This window comes from Equus asinus, chromosome 14 (assembly GCF_041296235.1).
Source record: "Equus asinus isolate D_3611 breed Donkey chromosome 14, EquAss-T2T_v2, whole genome shotgun sequence".
Lineage (NCBI taxonomy): Eukaryota > Metazoa > Chordata > Mammalia > Perissodactyla > Equidae > Equus > Equus asinus.
The window spans coordinates 8,901,104-8,925,381 of NC_091803.1; the positions used below are offsets into that span (position 1 = coordinate 8,901,104).

Here is a 24,278-nt window from a genome sequence, read left to right on the forward strand (position 1 = left end):
GCTGGGAGAGACTGACATCCTAAGGGAGACAGAGTCCACACCAGGGGACTCTCCCTTCTCCAGGATGCGCGTCTTGGGAAGGGGAATTCGTGCTCTAATGGTCCAGGCTGGGAAGATGGGGTTCCACTCAGGAGGGGCTAGGGGCTGATTCAGGGTGAGAGGGAGGAGAGTGGAGGCCCTTGGAGTCTGGGCACTGGCAGTCTGAGCCCCCTTCTCTTGATGCCCCCCCCCAGCAAGCCATCGAATGTGGGGATGTCCCTTAAGGATGGGCTGTGGCAGAGTGGACAGAGCATGCCTGAGCACAGGGGACTCGATCCTATCCCATCCACAGGGTGTGATTCTCTGCTCTCCAGGACACAGGGGGCTGCCTTTCATGTGGAGTCTTCAGATAAATGAACCACCTCAGGGTCCTCAGCCATGCAAGCAGCTCCTTGGCTCAGGCTACTTCTGTCCAAAATGGAAAAACGCACAATGAAGAATATGGAAACGACCTATAATCCCACCACCGATATCCAGCTCCCTTCATGCCCAGACCTGGTCCTTTGTGTTTGAATGGGGATCAAACCGGGAAATTTGTTTTTAAATTTTCGTGGCATTTCTATTGCCCTCCTGACTCTTCAATGTCCGAGCTGAAAGGACTAACCAATTAGAGATGACCTGGTTTACTTCCCTTCCTGTGTTTACAGATGGGCAGGAACTGAGACAGGGAAGGATGGAGGGGCCCCAGGCCTTGGACCCTTCCTCCCGCACCTCAGCATCAGCTCTGCTCTGTCCCCTCAGGCTCACCTGGAGACTGTGTCTTAACTGGATCCCCCTCCTGCTCCACCCTCTGCCACAGGACACCATCCACCAGCTCCCTCACCTAAAGAGATAAGAACAGCAAGAACAACTATAAAAGCCGTCATTCAAGGAGTTCTTGCCCTGTGCCAGCAAGGAGATAATTATCTCACTAAGTAAGAGGAACCAAAATTAACTCATTTTACAGATGAAGAAACCAAAGCCCACACAGTTAATCAATTGGCCAGGGTCTCTCTGACATAAGAAGAGGTTAAATCCAGGATATGAACCCACATCCATAATTCTGGAGTCTTGCACTAATAACTATGCCTTGGAACTAATCAGTAAAAAAGTCTATAATCATGTGATTGGATTTGCAATTTGGAGCATAGCATCCATAGCAGAAAGTATGGAAATCGTACTTGCATAGCTCCATGAATTATCCAAGGGAACACACCCGGCAACCATACTCACAAGAAACAGAAGGTGACTAAGCCTCCAGTGGCCCCCTGATACACCGATCCCAGGTCACTGCCCTCACTCGCCCAAGGGGAACCAATATTCTAACTTATGAATTTGCTTTCCTTGTCTTGGAACTGTGTTTAAACAAAATCATGCAGAGTTTCTTCTTCTATGTCTGACTTCTTTCATTATGCTTGTAAGATTCATAAATTTTCTTGAATGTGGCTGTGGTTGATTTTTATCTCTGTATACAATTCCATTTTAAAACATATAACCCATTTTATTTATCCATGCCACTGCTGATGAACATTGGGTTGTTTCCAATTTGAGGAGGTGGAAAAAACCAAAGTAGTATCTTTAAAAGTACACATTTTTGTAAGAAAGTGATTTATATATACTTTGTAAGTATGGTCATGCATCGCGTAACGACGGGGATACATTCTGAGAAATGTGTCGTAAGGCGATTTTGTCGTTGTGCAAACATCATAGAGTGCACTTACACAAACCTAGATGGAATAGCCCGCCGCACACCTCAGCTATACGGCGCCAGCATCAGATACACGGTGGATCATTGACCGAAACGATGTTATGCGGCACACGACTGTACTGAAAAATTTAGGGAAGAACATATGCTAAACTATTAGTAAGAGTTTTCTTTGGGTGAGAGGACTTTTTTGTGCTGTCAGCATTTTCTCATTGTCTTCACTGAGTATGTATTGCTTAAATAATAACAATTTAAGTGAAATCCTACTGTGTCCCAGGTGCCCCACCAAGCGCAGGGCAGTTAGGAAGACTAGGACCCGACCAGGACCAAAATGCAGGACTTGATAGTGAGACTGGCATCCAGACCAACTCGTGTTAGGATCAGGGTGACCCGGGGCAAGTGACTTACCTTTCCCTACCTCAGTTTCCTCCTGTGCAAAATGGGGATAAGAACAGTCTCGCTCCTGTCATTATGGAAAGATGTCTATGATTTATTGAGTAAAATAGAATTTAATGGGTGTAGAGTTTCACATCTAGAAGACGAAAAAGTTCTGGAGATCTATTTCACAACAATGTGAATATACTTTACTGAACTTCAAAATGCTTAAGACGGTAACTTTTATAACATGGGGTTTTTTTAACACAATAAAAGAGAAACAAATTAAACTACTTTAAAAAAGCATCCTCTCTCTCATGGGGTGGTCACGAGGACTGTTTTTGGGGAGATAACACATATAAAAGTTCCTGGTGGGCATGATGAGCATGCTTGTTATGCTCCTCTACTCCGTGCCAGGTAACTCTGCAGCAGGAGTGCTGGTCTCAGAGCTTTGCAACGAGGCAGTAATGTTATCACTACAATTTTAGCCAAAGTTCTGTTCACGAAAACACTTTTCCAAAGGTAGTTGTTAACCTCAGGGGGCAAAAAAACATTCTTCGCTAGGAACAAAAGGGTGGCCGTGATGTCACTGAATAAACCACTGTGTCTGCGAGCAGCCCCTCTCTGCACAGACACGGCACAACCGAGGCAGAGGGTCAGAAGCATCCCTAAGCAAGATGATGGAGAAGGGTTGCCTTCCATCCCTCACACTGCCTTCAAATAGCCTAGGTTGAAGGGATTTTTCTTATCCCCTTATTTTTAAAAAATACACAGCCCAGGGCAATTCTCATGCCTCGGCTGCCCCATGAGGAGAGGGGAGGCTGAGTCACTGGGCCTCGGAAGCTGCGGGCTCACAGCAGGGCTTGGAAAATCAATATCTGTCTCTGAAGTGATCCGAACTGCTGAGACCTTTACCCCAAACAGCAGTAGGCAGACATTAGCAACAGTCTTTCACAGCCTTCGAAGATGTGGGTTTCCTTCCCAAACAGCCTCGAAATGCAGCAACGGGATCTATCCTCTAAGATGCAGACATCCGGAATTCGGCTGCAGAAGTGCTTTCCAGAGAATCCCAGCTCTGTCTGCAGACAGGCACAAGAGACAGCTGGACTCTGGGTGACTGTGGATGGACCTACACCTGAGCATCTCCTCTCTCAGAGAAGAGCACAGCACTGTGGCTAACAGAACACCCTAAATGCTTATCTTCGAATCTAGGTCCCGTCACTAATGACCTGTGAACCTTTGGGTATCATTCTTCCCCACTCTGTGCCTCAGTTTCCACATAACATACAGCACCTCTTACTCAACAGGGCTTGCCCTGAGGATTAGCTCAGACAAAGGAGGGGCAGGGATGCATCGGGGTTTTCTTTTAGTCACATAAGCACTCAAAGGAAGTTAGCTACTCTTCCTAAGAATGCCTAACATGCAAAAGCACAATTACTGGAAAGTGAAAATCACAAAAATTAACTTCCTGCATAATCTACTGGTTTTTAAATTTTGCCTTTTCCTGAAATAAAAGAGAATTTTGAGGAAGTCTTCAGACTCATTAAATCAGTCACAAGAAATCTGGATGAGAACTCTCTGAAAACCAGCGTTCAAATACATGGGCCCAACAGAGACTGGAGGACCAGCAATAAGTGGTATTGTGTTACTCCTCCTCATTCCTCCAGCTCCTTCACCTCCACCCGGCAAACCCTTAAAGGGAAAGGTCTGTGGTCTTCTTCTCAGGGGAATGAGGAAAGAGCCAGACTCCTCCTCCACAGCCAGGACAGGGGCGGGACCAGGGGGATCCTGTCAGGGAAAGCTGAAGACTGGAGCCATAGAAAGTTCAAGAACCATACCGAAAGTGGCCTGGACCTGACAACTGACCCTGGGGCTTCACAAGCCCAAGGTCCACGAGTTCCCAAGGCTTCCCTAGAGAGAGCACCTTCAAGAGACACCTTTAACACAATACACAGGCACACACACAAACACACACACAGAGGAAGACAACGTCATTGTGTGCTAATGAGAAACCCAAAAAGTACACGAAGTATTTTTAAACACAACATATTTTTAAACAAAACATCAAGACACTAGATTTAATAAAGGAATTTTTTCTCCCAAAATGTGGATTTCCATAAAAACTCTTACAAAAGCATAAAAGATTGAATCACACTTAAATCTATATCGTAGGCCTTACCACAAATGAAAGGAGGAAAATGACACAGAAGCAGGATGTTCTAGAAATTTCGGGGAATCTAGTTGTTGTATTAAGACTGATCAAACACCAAATCATTTTTCCCTCTCCACTTGAAGTGAATCTGGGCAGGAAGATGAACGTACGAAACCATTTCACTTGCTATTTGAGGAATTCTCTTGTAAAATGTACAATCCCTTTACATTTTCCCAGGCAGCTGCTAGGGGTTGCTAAGGAAGTGATGGAAATAGAAAATATTCTAAGTAAATAATTAGTGATTTCTGAGGGGCAGGTTCTTTAGATATTTTTCTCAGAATTGAACAGCTCTTAGGCACAGAGACTAGACAAGTTTCCTTTCTTGCTTTCCCTCTCTCTCTCTCCCCTTTCCTTCCTTCCTTTCTTTCTGTGTTAAAGAAGAGATGCAGAGTCTCCAAGCAGTGAGCTGGCAGAGGGAGATCTGGAGCCATTCTACTTGTGCCCACCTCAGGAGAGCCACAGAAGAGGATCCGGGTCCCCCATCTCCACGCAAGCCAGCAGAACTCTCGGGATGTCTGTTTTATTCATTGGTACTTCGGTGAAAGATGACGTTTGAACAGTAGAGTCTCAAAACAGACATCTGTTGTTTTGGCACCAGCGTGCATTTCCCTTCTTTGATAACCGTCTGCTGGCTTTGCTTTGGGAAAATGCCCGCATTTCATCCTCTGTGCCCACAGGGGAACTGCCTCCCACCTCTGCTCCAGGGAGGCAGTGCCTCAAACCCCACACCCCTTCTGGCACCAAGGACTGCTTGCTGGATGTGCACGTGACCCCTAAGGAAGCAATGAGCTACCCTGAGGTGTTAGCAGAGACTTCTGGGACAAAGATGGTACACTTTTCCTACTCCATTTGGGGCAAGAAAATTGGGCTGGCACCCGCTTATGACCACAAGGGGACAGGTTTTAAGAAAGCAGCCAACCACCTCAGAGGCAGCAGAATCCAGAAGTGGGAGATCCAGTGACACTGTTTAAGCCCTAATGAGGCCACCCCTTCCCAGGACTTCTCAGATACATAAGCCATTAAATTCTTTTTCTTTTTCTTTTCTTTGGTGAGGAAGATTGGCCTTGAGCTAACATCTGTTGCCAATCTCCCTCTTTTTACTGGAGGAAGACTGTCCCTGAGCTAACATCTAAGGAATCTTCCTCTATTTTTTGTATGCAGACACGGCCACAGCGTGGCTTGATGACCGGTGTGTAGGTCCGCGCCTAGGATCCGAACCTACAAACCCCAGGCCACAGAAGTGGAGCACGCCAGCTTAACCACCATGCCACCAGGCCGACCCCTAAATTCTTTTTCGATTCATGCTTATTTCAGATTTCACCTGGAATTTCCGTGTGTTATAACCAGAAGAATCCTACCCAATAGATTTCTGCAGCTAAAGCTAAGTTTCAAAACACTGGGAAAGATTTTCTTTAAAAGTGCTCTAACATATCATGATTTGGGGCAATTTCTTCCTCCTGGAGGATGAGAGGTAAAGGGACTGAAAAGAGACACAAAGCCAAGAAAATCTAGGAGCATCAAGGCCAAGAGTTGAAGGTAAACCAAAACACTAGACTTTCAACCCAGCAATTCATAAGTGAATGAGAACCAGTCAGTACGGACAGAACAAACTCTCTGTTTCACGCTAAATAAGGAAATCAGCGGTTCTGGGTGAGGTCATGCGGTTTGTTGGTTGAACCTGTCATGCGATTCTCAGAATCTAAGTGGGTAGTTTACCTATTTAATATTGGGCATATATGTTATAATAATAATTTCTAATATTAAATGTCTTAACATATATTTATGGTAACGTAGTATGTTCATTGTCCATATTCAGACAGTAACAGGAATATTCTCTCTGTATCTGAACACAAATGAAAAACTAGCTCTAGCTAGAAAGTGGGTAGAGAAAAAAAGATACTCAACTATACTTGAGTTTGCTTTAAACATTGCTTTTGGTGTTTGTTTATTATTTACTGAAAGTGAGCCTTTCCTAAGGCGTCTTATTTTCAGGGGCAAATGTGGAGGGTTAACCTAGCTTGGAAGGAGCAAGGAGCCACGCACATCCCACATCTCAGGAAAACGCCTCACTCCGGACTCAGCCTGTATCGCATCACCACCCCCTAGAGGCAGTCTACTTAAATAACAGGAACGGCTAAGAGTTACCTAAGCATCTTTTCAATTGACCACAGCAACATCGAGGTCATTTTGTGCCACCAGATCAAAGCAAGATCTTCCGTCAAGAATGGGGGGATTAAGAACCAAGAAATTAAGACACCAGAACGTTGGGTTGGGGTAGTGTAACTGGGGAACGTAGGCAAATATTAATGGCAATATTGTGTTTACCAGCATTTTCCAATGAGTGGAGCTCTTTCTTAGCACCAAGAATGTACAAGGGGAGTCCAGACAGTACAAGAAAAACCCATATTGAGGAGGGAGGGACAGCCCAGCAGAGGCTCGAATGAAGGAGGGATGCAAGCCAAGAAATTATCTAAGGAAAAAGCATTAAAGGCAGAGCGGGCAACAAGTGCAAAGGTCCTGAGGCAGGGCCATGTTTGGCTTCTCAGATACAGCAAGGAAGCTAATGCGGCTCAAGGAGAGGAGCAAAGAGAAGATGACAAGTGAATGTGGCTGAAGAGATTGGCAGGGTCTGATCCTGTAGGGCCTTGTAGATCATGGCCAGGACTTAGAAGTTTTCTCTAGGTTGACAACAAGCCATTGGAAAATTTAAATTAGGAGAGTGATGTGGCCTGCTTTATGTTCTAAAAGGATCACTTCCCCCAGCCACTGTGTGGAGAGCAGATTACAGAGGGCAAGAAAGTCAGCGGAACAAGAACAGAAGTCGGCTGCAGCAGCCTGGGCAAGGGGTGAGGGGGTACCAAGGCAGGTGGTGCCAAATAAATAGATACACAGAGAAAGAGATGTCTACTGATAGCTACCGACACACACACATACATAGACATGTATGGACATGCACGTCTATCTCCACCACAACAACACACTTATAGTATGATCTAGTCTTTACAATGATTGAACAAAATTATTTTTCACATAAAAAATCAATATAGGCAAATACATCTATATGGAAAAAGAAAAAATAAAGAAACTTGCAGGAATAATACTCACAACTGAAGTTTAGAAGATACCAAACTCTTGATATCAAAATACACACTATCAGAGCTTTGGGTAAATTTTATGTGTGCTCCTAAAACATCCTGTGACCTCCTAAAATAGTTCTGTGTTCCAACTGCAAAAAATAATTTAAAAAATACCTCGTCAATTTATTTCACCCTGCCAATTGGATTGACTTCGGATAGAAGAGAATAAAGAAATACAGTATGACCACATCCTTGCGTGAGTTACTGTAGCAGACAGCTGACTGTCCCCAGACTCGTTCTCTCCTCCTTCCTGGGCACACAGACCAGTAAGTTCCCCAGAGTCCTCTGCAGCTGGAGGTGGCCATGCAACGAAGTCTCCCCAGCAGAAGGAGAGCGGAAGTTATGAGCGTCATTACTGCCTCACCTGCTGAAGAGGAACCCGCTCCCGGCCTTCTGCCCTCGCTGCTTCATGGTGGCTGCAATGCAGATGGGGTGCAGTCCCAGCTCCCATCACGCAGCAGAGAAAACCCTCTAAGGCAGGGGTTCTCGATCAGAGGGAGTTTTGGACCCCAGGGGACATTTGGTAACGTCTGGAGACATTTTTGGTTACTAAAACTGGGGGAGGGCCTAACTACTAGTGTCTGGCGGGGTAGAGGCCAGAGAGGCTGCTAAACATCTTACAATGCACAGGACAGCCCCCCGCAACAAAGACTTTCCTGGCCCCAAGTGTCATTGATGCCGAAGTGGAACCACCTTGCCGTTAGGCCATGTTTCTCAAACTTCGTGCATAATAATTACCCAAGTATTGTCTTAAAACGTAAATTCTGCTTCAGAAAGTCTGGGATGGGATCTGAGATTCTGCTTTTCTAACAAGCTCCCTGGGGGATGGCAGAGCAACCAGATGGGAAGAACAGAACGTGGGTGTCTGAACGGTCTCCTGGAGCACAGCTGCCCCTGCAGGACTGGCTGGAGTGCTCATGCACGGCTGCTGTTCAAACACACACGCCTGCACTCACTGTGGTCAGCTTGGGTCTCTCGGAGTGGCTGGTCGCCACGCAGCCCTGACTGCTACAAACTGTGAATATCAACTTTCGTTGCGTAGTAGAAAAATCATTGTCTGTCTTACGGAAGCCACTGTGTTGGGGTCTCTTTGTTTTCACCCTAACTCGTACAGTTACCATCTGCAAATATTGGATGGGTACATCTTTTTTGCTGTTTGGCGAGAGAACTAAAGAGCCCCAGAGGGGGTATTTTCCAGAAAGGGAGACAAAGCAAAGGGAAGAAATGGAATGAGACGGAGACCGCTCGAGCTATCTGAGGAGAGCGTACTGCTGCTGTAACAAATGACCATTCACCGATGGCTTAACTGTTCTGGATGCCAGAACTCTGACACGGGTCTCCACGGGCTAAAATCAAAGTGTCCACAGGCTGCATTCCTCTGGAGGCTCTAAGCAAGGATGGATTTCCTTCCCTGTTCCCTAGCTTCTAGAAGCTTCCTGAATTCCTTGGCTCATGACCCCTTCCTCTATCTTCGAAGCCAGCAACAGCAGGTTGAGCCCCTCTCATGCTGCCATCCCTCTGACTCTCGCTCCGTGCCTCCCTCTTCCACTTAAAAGGACCCCTGGGATCACACTGGGCCCATCCAGATAATCCAGGATTATCTCCCATCTCAAGGTTAGCTGTCTAGAAATCATAATTTCATGTGCAACCTTAATTCCCCTTTGCCACATAATCTAGCATATTCACAGTTTCCGGAAATTAGGACATGGTTATGGGGGGGGCATTATTCTGCCTTCTATAGGTGAGAAAGTAGGTTAGTCAGGCAGCCAGAAGGTAAGAAGTTAATATGCCAACCTGGAAAAGAGACAGGGTGCAGAGGAAAAAGAAATGATAGGTCATTTGAGAGTAAAATGAAAGAATCTCCTGGTCACTCCCAAAGTTCGGGAGCCACAGCACAATCCTAAGAAGCAAGTGTACCCCACCGCTCTGTACGTTTTTCAGTACAAAAGAATGACGCATCAGTGGTCCTGAGCTGGGTGAAAGAGTGATGCAGACAGAGGTTCTCCAGAATTCCAGGATCTTTATGCAGTCTGCCCTCACGATGTTTGATATCCATGGTGTATAATAGTTTCTGTAAATTAAACTTCTTAATCTAACTTTATGATAAGAATGCTTGTCCTGTATTTCAGGTACTCCCTGGAGGGCAATATTCCAGAAAACCAGTTACCTGGGGGAATTCACGAAAACGTGCATGGATTAATAACTAACAGACGTAGACAAAACAGATGCCAGCACCACATCATCATTCTATCCTTGCAAAAGCACCATGGAATTATTAGAGGCTGGTACTCCTATTTGAGAGATGAGAAAACAAAGGCTCAAAGGCTGAATATTTATCTATGTGCACAAGGCAAGGTAGACACAGAACTCAGACTCAAAGCCTTAATTCTGATTTCAGGTTCAGCTTTTTCTTTCAAAACACAACATAGCTCCAAACAGTCCAAATGCCCTGTGACAGAGGCGCTCAGGCAGTTAGGCTCAAATACTTCCTCAGCTCCAGCGACACCCAAACCTCCAGCCCCCTGCAGAAGGCTCAGCCAGGAGGCACCGGGAAGGGTGCCCCTGTACCTACAGTGAGTGACATATCGAACACGGGCCTCAGCGTAATGTTTTGATTGTTAAATGCCAACTACATAATTTCGATAACACATTTAGAGAAACATAATCCACTCTTAGAGCATAATGGTCTATCGGGAGTAATCGAACTCTTCTAAAGCTTTGGCAGCATCAGCAACAAAGGCCAGGAACCAAAAGCCATGTGTTACAGTGAAGATACCTGGCTTCTGCCAGCCTGCTGTGTGACCCTGGGACTCCTGCCCGCCCTTCCAGGTCGCATTTGCTTTCTGTGTAACACTGGGATAAGAAAGTCTCGACTTCACGAGGCTGCAGTGAGGAATAAAGGAGGTGATGTCCTGTGTGGTAGGCAGCTTGTGGGAGACTGTTAAGCCCACATGGTTGGTTTGAGTAGGTTTCTCTTTCTTGTACCCAAAATAGTCTTGCAAAAGTAGGACGTGAAAGAGCTGACAACAATTCTTAGCCAGAGTTCACAAGAAACATGAGTGTCATTTCTTTTCAGAAGCCTGGAGTTTTGCAAGAAAAGTTAGCACACAGCAGGCCCTCCTTCCATTCATTAATTCATTGATTCAGAATTAGTGATTAATAAACTACCATGACGGAGTGCCTGCTGGGTGCTAAGCACTGTCCTGGGCACCGGCAAGGAACGAGATGGACAAGACCCCCACTCTCATGTAATCTGCCTTCTGGTGAGGAAGAAGTAACTAAGTAGCATGATTTTGGAAAGCAGTAAATGCTCTGAAGAAAATAAAACAGCGTCACAAGCTCAGACGTGGAAAAGGGTCTTTAAATTAGGTAACTGGGAGAGGTATTTTCCAGGAGCTGAAATTTGAGCTAACACCTGAAGGACAGATAAGGAGTCGAGGGTAGTTTAAGCATCTGGGGCCGAGCATTTCAGGAGAAGGGAACAGTGGGAATGAGCCTGGTCCCAGAATGGAAGCCACTGCCACAGTTTGCTGTTGGGTCGAGAACGCCTCAATTAGCCCATCCGGTCGGCAAGCAGTCCATCTGCACGCGGAGAATCACAAGTTCCTAGAAGGGAATGCCAGCAGTTATTATTCACTCCCGTGATGCTGAAAGACATCACCTACAGTGGGAAAGAGATTTGAAACAAATAAAAGGAAATGCCGCATGTTTGTGGCCAAACACCTGGGTCTGAATCCCAACTCCACATTTCGAGCAAGTTACTTGACCTCTCTGTGCCTCAGCTCCCTCGCCTGTAAAATCACAGCGCCTATCTCGCCAGGTCCTCTGAAGACTCAATGACTCCACTGCTTGGAGCAGAGCCTGGTGCGTGCACAGGAATACAATATGTGTCTATCACCACTGCTGTCACTACCACCACCACCATTATTCTTTCCCATCCACACTGTCATCTCCCTGTCCCATTGAGAATAACCATCACTTGTCCCTGACTGGACTTTTGCTTTGCAACAACAGGAGTGCATGTAAATTTACTGATTTACACTAATTCAACTATTAATCCACATCTTGGCACAGTCCTACCACCCATGAATTTGGGATAGAAAACAATCAGCACCCACCCCACTGTTTATGAATCTAAACAGTAACAGCTGTCTTACCATCTTCTCCGTAATGTGGAAAGTAAGGGAATTCTATACATGAAATACAACATTTTCGCCACGTTCATATAACCAATACTTTCAGACCACTCTCAAACACACCCTCAACTTAGCAGCAAAGAACTCTAATCAAAGGAGGAGGGAGGGGGGAGGGAGGAGGGAAGAGCCAGGGAGAAGATGAGAGGGAGGGAGGGAGGAGGGAGGAGGGAAGAGCCAGGGACAAGAGAGGGAGGGAAGGAGGGAGGGAGGGGGGAGGGAGGAGGGAAGAGCCAGGGACAGGATGAGAGGGAGGGAGGGAGGGAGGGAGGGGGGAGGGAGGAGGGAAGAGCCAGGGACAAGATGAGAGGGAGGGAAGGAGGGAGGGAGGGGGGAGGGAGGAGGGAAGAGCCAGGGACAGGATGAGAGGGAGGGAGGGAGGGGGGAGGGAGGAGGGAAGAGCCAGGGACAAGATGAGAGGGAGGGAGGGAGGAGGGAGGGGGGAGGGAGGAGGGAAGAGCCAGGGACAAGATGAGAGGGAGGGAGGGAGGAGGGAGGAGGGAGGGGGAGGGAGGAGGGAAGAGCCAGGGACAAGATGAGAGGGAGAGAGGGAGGGAGGGGTGAGGGAGGAGGGAAGAGCCAGGGACAGGATGAGAGGGAGGGAGGGAGAGAGGGAGGGAGGGAGGGGAGGGAGGAGGGAAGAGCCAGGGACAGGATGAGAGAGAGGGAGGGAGGGGGGAGGGATGGAAAAAAGACATGCTAGCCAAGAGAAAGAGGTCACTTTCCATTTCCTCCTCTTTCTTTGATGCCCCTCCATAAAGTACTAAAATTTGGTTCTTACAAGTCCCTCGCAACTTTTGCTAAATATATTTCAAGTTCTTCTGTTTGGTTGGCTGGTTCTATAAATAGAATATTTTCTCTCATTATATTTGCAAAATGGTTGGGGTAGGCATATAGGAAAACTACAGATTTTGCATAGTAATTTCCTCATCAGTGCCCTTAATGAACCCTATTATTGTTTCTAATAGATTCATGGGGGGATTGGTTATCTTAGATTTTCCAAAAGAAATGAAATTACTGGCAAATGCTGATAATTCTACCTCCCCCTTTCTTATTCTTTTTTGTATCTAACTGCATCATCTATTAATTACTGAGCAATGGTAAATAATAGTGATGATAATGGGCATTCTAGTCTTGCTCTGGATTTAATGGGAATGTTTCTAGTATTACACCATTAAAGATGATGCTGGCTTTGGGGAAGATCCCATTTTATTAGGAGGTGTTCTAAAAATTAGAGATAGATGCTAATTTAATCACATGCCTTTTAGCATCCATCAAATAAATCACAGAATTTTTCTCATTTACCCATATTAAGAATAAGTCAAATTATTAGATTTCCTAAGATTGAACCATCCTTCCATTCCTGGAATAAACCCCACTGTGTCAGGACTTTTATTACTTTGTGAGGTAACCATTCACTTGTCCGTTTCTCCACTCTGCAGGCTCTTTCAGGTCACCGGCCATGACTGATTCATGTCTGCCCCAGCACAAAGTTGACAGTCAATACATGGTTAATGAATAAATAAATGAATGAATAACTAAAATAACAAGTGCATGGAACCTCCCAATATTAACCCTTTGTCCCTCTTTCCGGGTTAAAATACTCAGAGAGATCATACACCTGTCCCAAGTAGATCTTTATAGGTTTAATAAACATGTGGCTAGACTGGTCCCCACTTCTTCTAGCAACAGAACCCTTGAACACCTCATCTTCATGGGGAAACTATTCCCTATGGTCTCAGTGGGACTAGCCCTGGTTGCTTACTCCCCCCACCACTCCAGGCCAAAGGGGTGGCTACATCAGCCAGGCCCGATGAGGGTACTACACAACGACAGCTTTAGGAATGAGCACATGACCCAACCTGGACAAAAGGCATCTCCAGGAATTTCTTGCAGAAGCCCTTAAGAAAAGTTTTTTCAAAATCACTTATCTACCCTAAGTTTCATGTAGCCTCATTATTAGTTATCTCAGTGATCAGACATCACAAATGTGAACTTACATTTATAAGTAAAGTACTTTGTTCAGTGTGCCCAGACATCTTTAGATCAGCAAAACTGTACTCATGAAAATATGGATCTACGCTTCTCCTTTGGAGGCAATCCATCATGGAATCTTCTTGGCCTTCGGGAACTCAGCTTTGCTTGAATGTGTGGTCATTTCATATGGGCCTTTGTGGTGGAGCCGTCTGTGTTTTAATGGAGAAGTTATTTTCTTCTCTATGGTTTACTACTGCTTTTGGTTGAGGGTATGTTTACGTGAATAGAGCTAGCTGAAAATTTTCAAGAGACAAAGAAAAGAGACTATAAAATTTAGAAAATTTTATATTTCTGGAATTTGCAATAGCATTTACAATTCAACACAATGCAGAGGAAAACAATACACTAGAGACTTCCGTAATGGGGTTTAACAATTCTGTAATTTGGGGGAAAGCATAAACCTCTCAATTTAAAAAAAATGTATTACTTCCAAAAGAATTAAATAAACATATAATGTTTGTCTCGGGTTGCTGCTTACCATCTTGCCTAAAATGTAGTGAGATAATCTATCTGAGAATGAGGCAAGGTAGAGACAAACCCGGCAAAGAATGGAAAGAGACAGAGACCTTGTCAAATCACTCAAGCCCCTGGATTCAGCTTTTCCTGAAGCCACTTACCCCACAGACTTCCTAATTACATAAGCCAATAAAGCATCTTTTTTTGTTTATAATAATTTAAGCTCAATTTCTATCATTCACAACCAAAAAAGTATTGCCTATTTGATGTGATGCTTTGTTTCCCTGTAAATATGCTTTACACATTCTTAAATAAAGATTGAAAAAAAAAAAAGTAAAGGCAGGCAACCCTAACTAGTAAGTGTTAAGAAAAAAAAAAATCAACCGCTTGCTTTTAATGAATGGCAAGATGGGCTGAAAAGCTCCCTTAGTGAATTATAATTTCAGACTGAAATTCCCAAGACAGTTACAGAGGAGCTTGTCAAACCGCAGAGACCAATGGAATCAAGAGATTACTTGAAAGATCGTTGGTTCAATCAGTTTCAGAAATAGCATCCATTATGCAAACCCAAAACCTTTAAAACTTTCTAACGTACAACCCTGGCAATCTCTCATTCACCTAAAGTCTCAAGGCCCCTCTCCTGACTCAATTTAAAACTAAAAATGCCTGGTATGATTTACAAAAGTTAAAATAATTAAGTCATGTTATGATGGCTGGAGAACTCCAGGGAAAGTGGCCAAATAGCAACGTAGGAAGTTTGGCGGGGTCTGCCAGAACAGTCCTGCCTTCTCCAGTGCCTTCAGCTCTGCAGAAAAATGGAAGGCAAAGCATGCCCTCGGCATTCTAAATGCCTCAGTCTCTCTCCACTGCAAGCGGCCTCCTTCCTACAGTGGGCTCAAGAAAATATGAGAAGGAAAGCCCCAAGAGCCTGCCCCCTTCCATCCCCCATCCCCTTAGTGGAGAAGGCTGGCTGCAGGTACCCCAGGAAATCAGACTCTTCTCCTCCTTCGGCTCATGTCACAGTAGACCCAATTCTGGAATCGGTTTGGATTATTCTCTGGAGAGCTACTTAAGATCTGCTTCAGGGTTTGAGATCCCTCATTCAGACATAATCTTGAAATGAAAGATGATTTGCTAATGAAAAATGCATTACAGCTTTCTCTGTAGGGCCTTCTGTACTGATAGGCAAGATAAAAGGAAGGAATTGAAGGAAAATGAAGGAGAAATGCAAAGGAAAAGGAAAATTAGGAGAGAGAGAGAGGAGAGAAGGAGAAGAAGAAATTTATCATGTCATACACTCTGCGTGGGGGCACTTTTTAAGGGCCACTTCATTTCACCCTCACATAATCACTCGCAAGTAAGTAACATTGAGCCCATTCTGCAGACAAAAAAATGGAGGCTTGGTGATATTAAGTAACTTGTCTAAGGTCACACAAGGAGGATGCAGTGGATTCTGACTCAGAGATACAAAAACTGGCTCCAAATAATGTTGCTCCTACAGTGCTCTCCTGCTTCCTCTGAAGGGTCTAACACAGACGTCTGCTCCAGAACCAAAGCATTTTAGTGGGCGAATGGGCCCTACGGAGACAATATAACCTCATCAGAAAAGAAACAGGGATTTAAAAAAAAAAAGATGTGGGGCTGGCCCCGTGGCCGAGTGGTTAAGTTCGCGCGCTCCGCTGCAGGCTGCCCAGTGTTTCGTTGGTTCGAATCCTGGGCGCGGACATGGCACTGCTCATCAGACCACGCTGAGGCAGCGTCCCACATGCCACAACTAGAAGGACCCACAACAAAGAATATACAACTATGTACCAGGGGGCTTTGGGGAGAAAAAGGAAAAAAATAAAATCTTTAAAAAAAAAAAAAAGATGAAAAGAAAAGAAAAGGAGAGAAAGAAACAATTTAATATAAGTAACCCAACGCCCAACAGAACTAGGATGGGGCAAGGCAAAGCCAGAACTCAATTTTTCTAACTCTCAGGTCTTACTCAATCCACCTGACCAGAACCTATTATATAAGTATAGTTTATCAATATGGATCAAATAGGGGACTGCCTCGTTAATGAGTGAAAAGCTGAAAATTTTCTCAACTTCTGGAAAATGTTCATTGGGAACAAATGGGAAATTTATTGGGGAATTGTCTTTTTCTGCCTCGATGTTCCTCTTTCTACCCAGCTCCTTTTGCTGTTGTTGCAATGTATCTGGCAGGTATTTGCCCCACGCTCTTGCAACATCTGCAAAGGGGGAAAACTGTAACCTAAAATAGCACACAGAAGCCACAATTCTGACAACCACAAAGGGTACGGGTGTCCCAGTTACTTTCCAAAATGAGTTTAAGCCAGAGTCACAGACTGGTAGCCGGCTGGCTGTACCGAGCCCACAGGTGGGTTTTGTTTGTCCGCAGTGCTGGCTCACACTGCGCTCGGAAGAAATTTCCATCTGTTGCCAGCATTAAACACCAGATAATTTCACATCAAAAACTGGATTTCCAGTTTCTCTTCCCAAGTGGAAGATCTGATAACCCTGATGCCACATTTGCACTTGGAAAAGAGTAGCTGTCCCTTTAGACAGAGCTTGTGCATCCCAGTTTCTCACCACCTGGTCTATTTCACTCATTTATACAATCGCTGTGGGCCCAGAAGGCATGTGAGTTGGTGACCCTTGGTTTAAGAGGTTAAGCAGATGTAGACTGCAAAGCCAATCATTATTAGACTTTTCCTAAAAGCACCCCCAATAACAGACTCTTCTCTCAGTATTAAGACAGCTGTGACAGAAGGTAAGGCATATGAGACCAAAAGGATTTGAGAAATGGAAAAACCCAGTAGTTGAGTCCATTTGGATTTTTGGTCTAGGATACTCACTTTTTGCTTAGAAAATACATTCACTTTTATTATTTCATTTATTCCTCTCAACAATCCTGCAAGGAAGGCATTATTCTCAGATAAACAAACTGAAAATGAGTGATGTTAAATCAGTTATCCAACCAAGATCATCTAACTAGTAAGTTGCAAAACCCAATTTTGTCCAGCTACAAACACCTTGCTTTTGAAACAATGAAAGAACACTCTGTAAGGCCATAAGGCCTGTTTCCACCTCAGGGCCTTTGTGCCTGCTGTTCCCTCTATTGGAAACCTCTCCACCTACATCTCCACATGGAAGATTCTTACTCTTTCACTTCATTTACATCCCCTCCCCAGAGAGGTTTCCCCTAACCATTTGACTCAAAATAATATCTGTGCATGCACACACACACACCCCAATTACTCTCTAGACTCCTGCTTCTCAAAGTGAGGTTCAGGGATCAGCAGCATCCGCATCAACTGGGAAGTTAGAAATGCAGAGTCTGAGGCCCCTCCCCAGACCTGCTGAATCAGAATCTGCATGTTAACAACACCCCAGGTGATCCATGTGCATTTCAAGTTTAAAAAGCACTGCTCTACAGGAGCCCTGCCCAGTGGAAATGCAATGGGAGTCACAAGTGTCATTTTAAGTTTTCTACAGCCACATTAAAAAGGTTAAAAGAACGACTCGTTTGTTTGCTGTCTCCCCTACCACCCTACTAAAAGATGCCATTTCCACAAGAACAGGTCCTCCCTCTGTCTTGTTCTCCACTTTATCCCCAGTACCTAAAACACTACTGGGCACATGGTAAACGTTATTAAGTGTTTGTTGAATGAAAGAAGGAAAAGACATTCCAGTACTTTCTGTGCGGCAGCGTGGCACAGGGAAAGAAACCAGCACTCTGAAATTGGACAGATGTGGTCAACTCAACCACTGACCAGCTGAGCAACCTTCAGCCAGTGGTTCACCCTCCGGGAGCCACCTGGAGTGTAAACCAGGAATATTGCTGTTTAACTCACAGCCTCATCATGACACCCCGATGTGATAACATGTCTGTGAAGCACCAACCACCACAATCACAGGCATTCAATCAATGCCAGCGCCTTTCCATTGTCCTCTTTCATTCTCTCCAAATACCACATGCGAATAATGGTGCTGACCACTTTCCTCTGTGTGGCATGAGCATGACTGAAGCTGTTTTCCTGAGTTATTTTCCCCCAGCCAGTGGGACCTGCCTATTAACTGCTACCACTGCAGACAACTGGAAACCATGGAGGGTCCCTTCTCAGCACCCTGGAGCTGAGTGGCTCCCAGAGCAAAGTGGTCACGGTTACTGTTCAGTCTGTAAACCACGAGGGAGGCCACAGCTCGAGTCGTCTCTGTCACTTTGATGAGTTCTGCCGTGGCAGCCAGTTGGCCTGCCACAAGGTCCCATCCCTTAGGAGAGTTCAAGGCCTCTGCCCAGCCAGAGTGTATCGGCTCATACTGAAAGGTGTGTTCTGGCTTTACCCTTTTATTTGGGGGGTGGACAGAGGAAGGAGTGGAGGGTTTAATCTACTCCCACTTATTAATCACTGGCCTCTGTCCATCCACCAAGTGAGGCTTGCTTCTCCATAGCTTTAACACACACATCCTAATCCATCAGTCCATACTGCCCTGAAAATCCAATGCACATGTTCTCATCTCAGATGTGTCTTTGACTCACGTTAGATCAACAGCACAGAAGAAAGCAAAACCCAGATTTAGATACAGCCTGAGGGACACCAGAAATAAAACTGCTAGGGCTGCCTAGTTCGATATGAGGAAACCCCAAGCCAGCTGTGCCAAGAGCAGCCCCAATTTCTTCTCGCTCTCCCTCTTGCTGAAAACACAACCAGAACAGAAACACTAGCAGAATTAGTAGGCTATTGGGAAACACAGTGAAAAGAAAAACAAAAACAAAATAAATATATGGGGGGAAATCAAAGCCTTTAATTAACCTGTGGATCTCTAACCAGTTAAACAGTAGAGTAAGATTTCAGGCAGAATACATGGTATAACCATTTAAGTAGCGATGCCACCACTGAAAAGACGCAGTTGCATCAGGGAACCAAGAGGAAGGGTTTCTGTTACTGGTTTGAATCAATGCCACTGTTTCCTTTCCTACAATAGAGTGAGGTTGTCATCCCCTCTTCCTACATGGGAGAGAGAGGAGCCTGAAGAGGTGCAGCAAGTAAAATTCCCACAAATGTCCTCAAAGCACTGCTGTCCCTCATAAGGCTGGAGAGCGGTCCAAGGCCAGTGCCAGCCCACTCGGCTCCTGCAGGTCCAAGGGGTTTCTGGGAGTCTTCTCAACAGCCAGGTTTGGGTGGCTAATGATTACCTCTATGTTAGACAGATTCTCCTCCCGCACTTCCAATCGGCACCACTGAACATAAGGGTCTCCCACAGGCAAGTCACTGGCATAGCAGATCGAGGACACAGAGACACCGCAGGGTCCTCTGAAGTGAGGATCAAGAGGATCCAGTTCTGTCCACACCTCTCCAGTGGAACAGTTCTACAGGTGGCTACCAAATACTGACACCCAATACCACAAGGCCCAAATACCACAAGTGATGGCTGAGAGTACCACCGAGCTGGAATGACATCTTCAGTAGCCATGTCATGACAGCGAGGCCGGTTCATACCTTCCTTTCCAAGCCACAGTGTAAAAACAACATGAGAAAATCTGGCATCTTCTATCCTTTCATTCAGAAAATTCTCCAGACCCTACGATGGGACTTCCTGACACGCACTCCACCACGCACACATCATCAACGTTATTTTAAGTCACCTGAATCAAACACCCCATCTCTATTTCCAGCTGCCACAAAGCAACACAACACATGTTGGAAAGGTCTGATCCTCAGGCCTTCCTCTCCCCCAAAGGGCATCTGACACTTCTCACAAGATACACAGCTTTAAAATTAGAACTGGAAAAGACCACAGTGACCCTCATAGGGCTGAAGCTGCCCCACAGCAGAAATCAGAACATTCCTACAACCAACAATTAAACAACCGAAACCTTCCCAAACATCCCCTTCTTTCTCTGGTTTGCTGTTGCTGCATTAATCATCCTGACACCTTTTTAATTATAATCGCAAACTCGAAGCCATGACTTGCAATGTTATAAATACTGATTTTCCAGTTCAAGCAGGCATTGACTGGTTTCTGTTTTGATAGGAAGCGGCTGTTTGAAGCCTCCTAAAATGTTGCAATTAGTTCTCTCGGTTGAAACAGACAAGACATTAACAGACACATTTGCTGTTTCCATTTAACCTGCTGGAATGTTTATGCCTAAGTGTACTTTTCTCCAGCTTTGAAAGCATAAGGGGTATTTTCTAAAGCGGAAGAAATCAATCAATACATATTATATATTCATATATAATAGATATTATATAATACATACCTATAGTAATATATATTATTATATAATACACATTTACTATATATTTCTGAAGTTAGGTTATTTCTAAAACTTTCACAGGCTGTAATTTAAACTTAGAAAGCACATCTCTTCAACAGCAAGGCAACTTGTCAGGAAACAATCCTTATTTTACCTATTGGCCTTGTGAAGATGATAATACCACTTTAGCTGACAAAGCCTGTGTTTGTCTGACAATTCCAATTAATTACTGAGACGCAACAGAGATGGGACCAGCCATCCAGATGTTTTTCAGAAAGAGATAAAAAGGGGGGGGGAGCAAAGGAGGTTTGCCTTTTGGGCATCTGCTCCAGTGTTTTTTAAATGTTATGGCGGGCAAGAAAGCCGGATCACTAAGTTATTTTACCTGCACTTAACTTTCTACTCTCCTCTCCTTTCCCTCACCGCTGGGAGACGGTGAAAGAGAAGGGAGATGAACATCTCACAAGACAGAAGCTCTAATCTGTTGCCAAGGAGGCGACGGTAAGAAAGGGCAGGGGTGCAGGATGTAAAAACTCTTAGGGCACCGACTGTCGTGCAGACCTTGATGCTCCTGATGCCAAAGCAACCCAGGATTGCTGGAGATGGGGAACATTCTCAGTCTTTTCTAGCAAGCCAAAACTCGCCAGCATCATCTTTTTAACTGTTCCCTGTTCATTTTGCTCTAACCTGAAAATACTAAAGTCGGATTCCAGAGACGCAAATACGTTTGAGGGCGATTTTGAGAGATTCCAGGAGATCTCAAAGCCCTTCAGTCAATCTAGCTATCCTGCTTCATGCCTTAGCGTCCCCAACGCAGCAGCGCTGAGCCCCACGAGAGACTGGCCTGGGAAACACCCCCTGGGCACCTGGGCTGGGGATTTCCAGGTGTGGAGCTAGGCAGCTTCAGAAAGCAGCTCCCTGGGTGAGGAGCCTGAGGCAGGCAGGGCAGTGTGACACCAGCTCCCCTAGCCCTGAAATACAGTGATCCCTGGCCAGCCTCCAGCCCTCTCCATGCTCCCCCGAGCAGCCCCGCCAGGGTCCGCAGAGCCCTTGTGGGGCGAAGGGCTCTCGGGGAGGTGCCTGGATGTCGAAGGGCGTGAGAAGCCGCAGCTTTCCCTCTGGGTCTTCCCCACCCATCTATCGCCTGCGCCGAGCCCAGGGTCCTACCTGTACCACTCCAGCCCCTTTTCGTAGTTCCTGTCGAAGAAGCGTGGCTCTACGCCCACGGCCCGCACGTCCGGGTGGACTCGGATCGCCTCCAGCAGCTCGCGGGTGCGTCCTTTCTTGACCCTGATGATGAGCGCCTGTGGCAGCTTCTTCTCCTCATAGTTGGGGGTGCTGAGGGCGCCGCCCCTCTCGCCGCTCCTATTGACCGCTCTCCGGCCTGTGAGCTCCTCGTGGGTGGTGCGGGACGTCTGCGCTTCCCTCTCCAGCAGCGCACTCTGCGCCGTGATCATCTCGCCAGGGGCCACAGGGGTCCGGAGCCAGGTGTCCCGAGCGCCCCCAGTGCCGCTCGCCAGACCCCAGCCGTCGGCCCCGGGGGCAGGGGGCTGCTTGGAGGACTCCGGAGGCTCCTCGCGGCTCGCGTTGTCTGGCGGCAGCGCGGAGGGCTGTGAGGGGGTGCCGAGGCGCATGGGGGGCGGCAGTAGAGAGGGTGGCGGCGGGCTCGGCGGCAGTGCCGGCGGCTCCTGCAGCACCACGGGGAACTGCAGGGTGCCCGAGCCGCCCAGGAGGCTGTAGCACAGTTAGGTGACAGACAGGGTCAAGGCGCAGAGAAAAAGCAGCTTGCGCGCCAGGCGGCGGCGGCGGCGCGGCGAGAAGTGGAGGCAGAGGCGGAGGAGGTGCGGGCCACGGGGTCATCGCGGCTCCGGGCTCGCTGCGGCAGCGGCGGCGGCAGCCCCCGACGCAGCCCGGACATGGTTTCAGCCGCCGCCAGCGCCACCGCCCGGCCCCCCCCCCCCCCAGCCGCCCATGCTGCATGAAGCGACGCCACTGCACCCCGGCCCTGGCCGTTGTCGCGCTGCGCCGGGGAAGAGCCCGGCTGCATGATCCCCCTCCCCACTCTTCCCACGGAGTCTGGGTGGCCCCCCACCACCCCCCTCAGCCTCCGGCAAGGGGACCAAGGGGGCCGCGCGGACCCGCCGGCTGCACCTGCTCCGTCTGCAGCGCCCCCGCTTCCCCGGCTCCGACGCGGCTCCTGCTTCAGTCTCTGCCGCCGCCGCCGCGCCCTGTTGCAGCCCCGAGTTCCCTCCCCGCTGCTAACTTTCTGCGGGAAGAGAAAGGCGTGGATGGGAGGCGGAGGGGCCCGGGCGCGCGGTCCGCACCGCCAAGGGAAGGGGGAGTGCGCCTCGAGCGCGCCTGCAGAGGGGGACGCACAACAGAGGCGTGCGCTAGTCCTGGGGCACCGGCAAAGCGGAGATCGTGCCCCCCTCCCCCGCCCCGCACCACATTCATGCTGGAGAGGTTCCCCTCCCCTGGGAGCCTGGGACGCCAGTTTCTCCTTCCCTCTCCTGATACTTTCAGAGACTTAGAGCCCGACGCCTGCCACCAGTGCCGCCCAACAGGTAGCTGGCGGCCACAAGGTGGTGAGCTCTCGCTTCCCCTTTTCTCATGGGACTCCAGGCAAACTCGGTCCATCCGTGACCCGCCCTTCTCCCTTCCTGGACATCCTCCTGCCTTTGACCCAGGAGGAATTTCTTGTCCATACCAGGATTCCCATGCCAACTTCCATCTTTCCAGCCTCCCCATCTTAGCTTGAAGCTCGTGATTGGTGGAGCTTTGACACAAACCCACAAATTGCCTTGCCCTAGAGCTTCTGCCTCTGTCCCGCCACCGGTTGGTTGACTGTGCGTTCTGCTCCAAAAGGAGAGGCTGTCTCCTCCTGGACACCCTGAACCACAGATGCACATGCGCCCTGGATTTCCCTGGACCAAAATAGACTGAGACTATCATCGCTCTAAACACCTTATAAGCAGAGAGAAGTTGTGTTGCTGTGTCTGTGCATCGCTTCATTGAATTAAAAAGTATCTTCTTTGCAGAGAGATTTCTGTCCCTCTCCTCCCTCTCCTGGGGGGAATGGTAAACATCAGAAGGCTTTGGAACATTCAAAACTACACTTTGCTTCCTGTTTCCTTTTGCTCAGGGAGGTAGAGGAAACGCGAGGCTGGAATGGCAGGAACAGGCAGAGCTATCAACTGAGGCACTCCAGCGAACGCTGCTTCCTGGGGCCAGGGGCTGGCCCTGCACGCACCTGGTGCCAGTCTTTCCCAGAGGCTGGCTCCAGTGACTCCTGTTTACCCTGCTAGCCACAGCTGGGTGCCTGGAGGGTCTGCTTTCACCTACAGGGCTGATATGCTTGGCATCTCCGGTTTTGTTTGATCACATAACAGGAACAACAGTTGAAAGAAAATGTATATAGTGTCTAAATATTAACTAGATACCTAGTGCCAAAGAGAGAAAAAAATGTTACTCCAATAACATGAACACAGACTTTTCCCTGAGTGAACAGAAGCTCACGGCTGCTCTCAGCTGGACGTGAGCTTCCTTCACTGCAGCTTCAGCTCAGATAAAGATTATTCCTTTAGAATATATTTTTTATGGTACACCGGAGACCTCTGAAATACAGAGTCTGGTGTCCTGTAAATCATTTCGTGGAACTAGGGATGCTTTTTCAAACACCACGCGACTGCACTCCTGTAATGTTAATGGGAAGGGGCCAACTGGAGCTGGGAGCAGCACAGCTTGCCCATCCCTCCTTCTGCTCCAAGCCCAGCTCTGGGTGGTTGCCCAGGAGGGCCCGGTTGCAGCAAATATTGTCACTGCCGTAGTCCATCTCCCTTTCAAAGCTAAGTCACCAGGATGCCCAGCACGTGGTCCAGGGG

At 47.2% G+C, this 24,278-nt stretch overlaps 1 protein-coding gene across 50 annotated transcripts in view; it reads right to left on the reverse strand.

Moving 5' to 3' along the window:
• Positions 1-24,278, reverse strand: part of LOC106845821 (olfactory receptor 2AE1-like) — a 205,700-nt gene that overhangs the window by 71,627 nt on the left and 109,795 nt on the right. For 34 of the 50 annotated variants that reach the window (XM_070484250.1, XM_070484246.1, XM_070484247.1 and 31 more), the window contains one exon: positions 21,565-22,663. The exons of 1 other annotated variant lie outside the window; for it this stretch is intronic. Coding sequence is in view for 15 of the 49 variants with exons in the window: in XM_070484252.1 (XP_070340353.1) it covers positions 21,565-22,031 (467 nt within the window). In the remaining 34 variants the exon portion in view is untranslated. 15 more of the 50 variants (XM_070484260.1, XM_070484259.1, XM_070484263.1 and 12 more) reach the window with 9 other exon arrangements.